General features: G+C 32.0%; 1 protein-coding gene across 1 annotated transcript; it reads left to right on the top strand.

Moving 5' to 3' along the window:
- Nucleotides 1-4,738: 4,738 nt before the first annotated feature.
- Nucleotides 4,739-7,203, top strand: RB195_008633 (uncharacterized protein; the record flags this gene model as incomplete). The annotated part of the gene is made up of 7 exons (XM_013449181.2): nt 4,739-4,808; nt 5,701-5,811; nt 5,871-5,986; nt 6,439-6,512; nt 6,624-6,726; nt 6,876-6,986; nt 7,066-7,203. The coding sequence occupies 7 exons, from the start codon at nt 4,739-4,741 to the stop codon at nt 7,201-7,203; spliced, it is 723 nt and encodes a 240-aa protein (XP_013304635.2).
- Between the last annotated feature and the right edge of the window lie 45 nt (nt 7,204-7,248).

The following is a 7,248-nucleotide window of genomic DNA, read 5'->3' as shown; positions in this document are numbered from 1 at the left end:
AATTCTTTAATTTAATTTTATCTTTTGATTATAAGTTCTATTCATATTTTCAAATTTTTTTTTACGAATGAGAATCAATAAGAGAACACCAAAATGAAAATTTATTTATAACCAATTTTCACATTTTCATCATCACGTCGCAAATATATTCCTTAATGATCCAGGTACAATAATTTTATTGGCGAAAATTTAAAAAAAAAGAAGAAGGAAAGAAAATCATCCACAAAATGATAAATGAAAATTAAGCCAGTACAACAAATCATAAATTTTAGAAGAATTTAGGAACAATTTTAAAATTCAACCCCCTTAATAAATGATTGTTAGTCGTGAACTCATATTTTTAAAAGTATTCTTGGGCTTCTTCATATATTTTATATGAATATATTGAATTATAAATAGATGACTTAAAAATTGTTTTTCTAAACAGCTTTTTTTCCAGAGATCTCCAAAAGAAGTCAAAATAAAAAGAAGAAAAAAGAATTTACTATAAAAATTCGGCTTTTCTTGTCGTTATAATGAAATCTTATTTCTCATTCGTATAATGAAATAATATAATAAATATAATAAAATAATATAATAAATATAATAAAATGATATAATAAATATAATGAAATCTTAATGAATCTGAATGATAATAATAGAAAATAATCTTAATCTTACCTTATAATAAATTATAACAAATATAATGATTAAATCCTTATAATGAAACTAATTTAAAGTTTAAACGTATGGACATTCAGCTCATTTGGATAAGGGACGGAACTCTCTGGACTTAAACAAGAAAATATCTCAAATTGCATTGTAAACATTGTATTGTAACAAATATAAAGCAATTCTGAGTTACAAACGTTCAAAGCGAAAGTTCAAAGCGTGACTACTGAGGTAGACGGAATTTCTTTTATGCTAAAAATAGTAACACGTTTTACTATTATGGGACCTACAAATCATAAGAAAACTCTTCGAATGAAATGAGTTTTTGTCCCAGTCCCCCACTTTCCTAATTCTTTCCATAATATCGCAATTCCCCAGTTCCAATAAACTTTTTCTTCTAGGTGGTGTTCCATCTAATGTTTATGGAATGAGACCCTCTCATCCATGTAACCGGTTACGGTGGTTCCATTTATACCTGAAAAGGGAATTAGAGTTTGTCGCATCTATGTATTCGTATGTCTGCTATAAGCTATATTTATCACAACCGTACAGGTTCAATTCTTTCACAAGGTTCTATTCTTTCTTTTTTTTTACATTTGCTGCTTATTTTGCTAAAGGGTTCTTTGAAAATGTGGTAGAGAGAGATGAAAGGAGCGAAAAAAATGAAATGATGAGTGAAATGAGAAGCACAGCGTAAAATTAGGTCTCTTTACTAAGTATTCCCTTCTAAGTGGAGGTGCTACAGTACTTTGATACCTATGTCAAAGTACTGTAGACAAATAAGGCCACAAATAACATAGATTTGGTTCGCCTCATTAACTTTTGGGCACTTATGTTGAATGCAGAACACATACGCTGCCAATAATAATAATAACAATAATAATGACAATAATAATAACAACAATGATAACAATAATAATAACAATAATAATAGTAATAGTAATAATAATTAATTAATAACATCAATAACAATAAATAACTGATATTGAGAATAACAAATAATCGATAATAATATTAACAACAATTATAAATAATTGAAAACAATAATAAATGTAATAATTGTAATCATAAATAATTCATAATAACAGAAATAATGAATAAGTGGAGTTTGTCACATCTATGTATTTGTACGTCTGCTACAAGCTATATTTATCTCATAATAATAATGAATAATTGATAATAATAATAATAATAATAATAATAATAATAATAATAATAATAATAATAACAACAATGATAAATAAATAAATAATTGATAACAATAATATGCTAATTCTAATGGATTAATATCATGCTTAAGGCGTATAACATCACTATTAATTCTAGTATAATTCTGAAACAACTCTAATAAAATTCTAATATATAAATCCTACCTATATCCTATAAATATACGTTCCTTATTCGTTTTCACACCTAAGAATGAAAGGATAAAGGACAAAGTACAAAATGCCTAGCGTTATTCAATTTCTGCTTAGGATGCGTCACTGCTTTCCCAAGCAATCCAGAATCGTTTGAGGTTTACGAAAGCGTATTCGGCAATTATATAATGACCCTTGGGAGCTAGCCGATGTGTCAAGTCAGTGTTTTTATCCTCACAGGGAAGTCTGGTACCAATTTATCGACCCCGAAGGTATGAAAGGATTGGTTGGCATTAGGGTGATATCGAACCATCGACCTATCGTGCAGACACAGCGCAACCTCATCTCAGCTCTGCCCCTCAACTTCTAACAACTACATAGTCCAGTATAATATTTTATTGATTTTGAATGTTCCACAAAACGAAAATTTTCAATACCGTTTGCTTTATTTTTTTTTGTTTTTTATCTAATTTTTTAAAAATACAGTTGCTGCCGTCTTTTAGCAGTAAATTTATACTTTTACAAGTATTCTAGTAATTAAGTAATGATAATGTCATCATAGTTTATTAATTAATTTAAACGTGACTGTAAACAAAAACTTTACTTGAAAATTGCTTCCCTAGAGAGCTTATTTCGGCGATTTTCAGATGAAAAAAGTGAAAAAAGAAAAGAAAACTATTTATTAACTATAATTATAATAATAATTATAATTATTATTATTATTATTTATTAACTTACTCCTTACTTTACTGTCTACTATTTACTAAAATAAATCCTGAGAGAAAAATTACTCCTGTCAGTACATACTTACAGTACACCTACACTCCGATAAACTATGTGAAGTATGCGGTACACAAATCAGGAACACAATCGCCCTCTCCGTGGTTAAACTCGGCTGCGAATCCTCTGCGTGTGTAGGTCCGCAATATCGCGTCTTTTTCAATGTGCATAGTTCCCTGTGAACTGGTTTTTCACATGCTTTCACGACATTGCTAACGGGATTTCCACTCGAATTTCTACGGATCACAATACTTTCACACGTTGATTCCTCGATCGATACGCATTGTTTTCGATATGTGGATCGTTTCACGCCTTCGGCCATTGTTAATCTCGTCTAAAACTGGATCTGTCTGGTTTTGCAGGCGGCTAATCGTTGCGAGCGGCTAAAGAAAGGATTCTTTAGTTCGCTTAGACCATTAACATGTTGCTTAGATCCTGGCCTAGATTTCTTCAAACGGTTCCGAACACTTCTCAACCGCTTCTAATTTTCCTTCGGCAGCAATTATTTCTTTATTTCTGGATTTCTGTAAAGAAATTTTCCAACAACTCAAACGCTCCTTAAATTTTTTTTATGTCCAGTTCTGATCTCTTTGACGCTGACTACTGTACGTTTCTAGAAATATCTCAGGATTCATTCATTCTTCAGGATTGCACTAACCAAAAGGATCCCAAGTGCTTATCTCCAACTTCGTCACCATGCTTAAAACTTTAATGAGCCTAAATTTCTAATTACATTTGAAAATTCTTCAATTACCTCTTTATTTATTTATTTATTTATTTATTTGCTTTAATGAGCCAGAATCTCTAAATACATTTGAAAACTATTCAATTAGTTGTTTATTTATCTATTTATTTATCTATTTAATTATTTAATTACCACTGCGCGATACGATAAATTAAACAGTAGTAATCTTAGAATCCAATGTCAGTCTTGGCTACAGCTCGTGCAAATCAATCACAGCTAAAATTAAATAATTCCAAGGTTCAAGAACAATTGTATATGGTCACTAAAATCCTAGAATCTCTTGAAAAAAGTGTCCTGTTGAGAAAAACGTTAACCGACGACTAGAATGACATTACAATATCCAGTAAAATAGTTCTGGAAAATAGAATTCGAGAAAAAAAATACAACGATTTCTAGCACTTTCTCAGTGTACACAGTAGCTGCGACAGTTACTAGATCTCGTCTCTAGAAACCCGTTGCCACATTTCCACCCACGGCGTCAATCGCCATAAATCCATGTCCCACTGTATTCGCGCGTATTCTATCACTGTATCGTTGTTTATTTATTTGTTTGTTTATTTATTTATTCACATACTGCACCAGAAAATGCCAATGCTGCACCAGAAAAGAAAGATAAGAAATGAAACACATTTTGTCTGAGTCAGAGAATCTTATAAACAAAAAAAAATTTACAAACTTTACTAAAACCGGAACCCAATTTATGTTCTGGATTTGAGAATTCTCGCTAGAAGAAAAAAAACTACATACTGGACATTTTGAGAGTTCATGGAAGTTGCTTCAAACATTGCTGGTTAAATATAACAAATACTACTTTCCAGAAAAAGAGGAAATTAATTGAAATTCTAAATTTGTGAATATTTTCGGATGGTTTGGACATTATAGGTGCTCGTCGGTCGTTATTTTTCATTCCACTCGGATGTGAGACGAGAATTTTCCATAGAGCCGTCGTCGTTAGTCACACTTCAGCCGGAATATCTTTTTTTTTTCTGGAATAGGTGGTACAACATGGAAACATTTCTCATCCTTTTTGTGCACGTACAGTGTCTCCGGCGTCTCTTTCCATAACCAGTTTCTTGTTTATCATGGAATTTTCGCTCATTGCTCTCATCTGCAAATTTTTCAGCGCACTTTCAATACGTACACCTCTACTTACTACTTATTTGCCGGGGAAATATTTTATCGTTTTTAAAAATTTCAGACGAGGATGAAGTTCTTCGCAATCGTTGCGGTCTTCTCAATGGTATATGCCGATCCAGAAACTGCCATGGAAAACGGTGAGAAAATTCTTTCCTTCTGATGACTGTGATTAAATACAGTAATTACTTCATTGTGCCGCTCTTCCCTAAAGTTCATTTTAATCGAATTTTTCCAAATAATTTTTCAAATTTTCAGATAATAATTCTAATTGGGAGAGATGCTTAACTATTATTTTTAATTAGGCATCTAATTATTAATTAGCTTATCTCAATTACTCCTCAATCAGTGGAAATAATTAATCAAAGCTGCCTTAATTACCGTATTGTTTTCTTACAAAAAAAGATATCACATTGTCCTATCCCAAATAATTAAGAGGTCTAACAAAAATCAATAATCAATTAATTAAATTTAAAATAGATGATATAATATAATAGGTAATATAATAGAATAGATTTAAAAAATTAATCAACAAAAAATACCACCATCCGTCAGTTATCCAGTTACTGTCCGTAATTATCCGAGATCAGAGATCACTAAGATGCGAGATTGTTAGTAAATTTAAAGGAGTAGTCATTAAAGTCCTCTGCATCCTACTACGCCATCTGTTTGATTGCCCTGGATTACGGGGGAGGGTTAACTCACCTACAACACCGCTATTAACTTCTGTTCCCAAATCCACAGTCGCAAACCGTCGGAATCCTTGAGAGTAGGCAAAATTTAAATTTGAAAATACGCATTCGAAAGAAAATGAGCTCGCTGCTTTCTGATTTCAAATATACTTCGAGAATTTTATGTCTTTCTTGTGGTAATATTTTTTGGGTGGAAGGAGGGAGGGGAAGGGGGGAGGGAGGAAGGAACAGAAATTCTCGGACAACCATGTCAATTCACTTATTTGTGATTTAGCTTTTCTTTAATTCCATTCATCCTCTTTAATTACTATAATTTATAATTTCAATAATTATTTTACAGTAACTCCATTCGACTCTGTGGACACCGATGGTAATGGAGGCATCGACTATAACGAGTTTGAGAAATGGCATAAAACAAAACTAGGAGAAAAAAGCGAGTCAAAAATTAAAGGTAATCACATTTTCTTTTCCTCATAGCAATACAAACTTCTATTTTTCCTTATTCATCAGGAATTTTTGCTCAATATGACGTTTCACATGATCAAACGTTGGATGTGTCCGAGTTTGTCCCGCTAGCGTACGAGGTCAGCCGTAAGCCTGTCGATACAGCTGAGCAGATTTTCAAGGTGAGGCACCTGCGAAGAAAATTAAAATTATTATTATTTTACATATATATAATAGTATATGTTATCATATTATAGTATATTATTGTACATTGTGATCATTATATTATATTACTTTATATTATTTCGTATATATATCTCATATGTTATCATATTATATATATATTAGTCAAGGTTTAGTATCCAGAAAATAACATTTTGTATAAAATTGATTGATGATAATAATAAATAAAATAATAAATAATAATATACTAATACAATAATATTATTGTAACGAATAAATTAATAAATTAATAAAATAACAAATTACCCAGAAATGTTGTGGCGTCGGGGGTGTTGAAACACGCTTCCTCCACCAACCACTAAATTATTGAAAAATTTTATTATTTGTTTTTAGCGTATGGATTTAAACATTTTTTCACAACACAAAGATTTTTTATGGATAAAATTTTCAGCGTATGGATTTAAACAATGATCATATTGTTGATCTAAACGAAGCAAACACAGCTCGCAAGGAATACGACGCAAGGTGAGTGGATAGCAATGAATTCTGCACTCATATGCCAAAATTAGCAAAACAACAGCTGATTTTTGTGAATGTAATCACTGTGGGACCCACCCGCCCATTTTCATTTTTCAGTATTATTGATGGTGTGTTGGCTGTCGCTGATGTGAATAACGATGGACAACTTACATATGAGGAATTCACTGCACACCTCAACTATAACAAACCAAAGACCAGAGTGAGTACCGTAGAAAGAAAAATTTTAGAAAAGGAGTAGAAAAAAATCCATGAATTGTTGCACACTCCTACTTTTACCATAAAAAGAGAATTTTAGAAAAAAAAATTTTAAAAAAATCTATAAATTTTTTGCATACTCTTTTTTTTCAGAAGGAAATCGAGAAGGAAATGGCCTATCAAATCCTGAACTATATCGACGTGGATCGAGACGGAAAACTATCACAAGAGGAGATTTTCTCGTTCGCCAGTATCTACAACAAGGTAAGCGTGCGGCAGGCGACTTTTTGTCGCTTGTGCTCTCTCTCCCCCATTGTCGCCCAGTTGAAATACCATTTCACAGCTTTCCAAGGAAGAAATCGCTGATGTGGTCGCCACTTTGGACGTGAACAAGGATGGATTTTTGACCGTTGGAGAGCTGGAACGAATTCCGGGAAAAATGTCACAATTGGCTAATATTCAGCCACCACCTACCGTATAGATTCCACGTAGCCGCTCCTCGATGACCTCGTAACTATTACAAATA

Source organism: Necator americanus, chromosome III, assembly GCF_031761385.1.
Source record: "Necator americanus strain Aroian chromosome III, whole genome shotgun sequence".
NCBI classification, from domain to species: Eukaryota; Metazoa; Nematoda; class Chromadorea; order Rhabditida; family Ancylostomatidae; genus Necator; species Necator americanus.
This window is presented reverse-complemented; position numbering and strand designations above follow the sequence as displayed.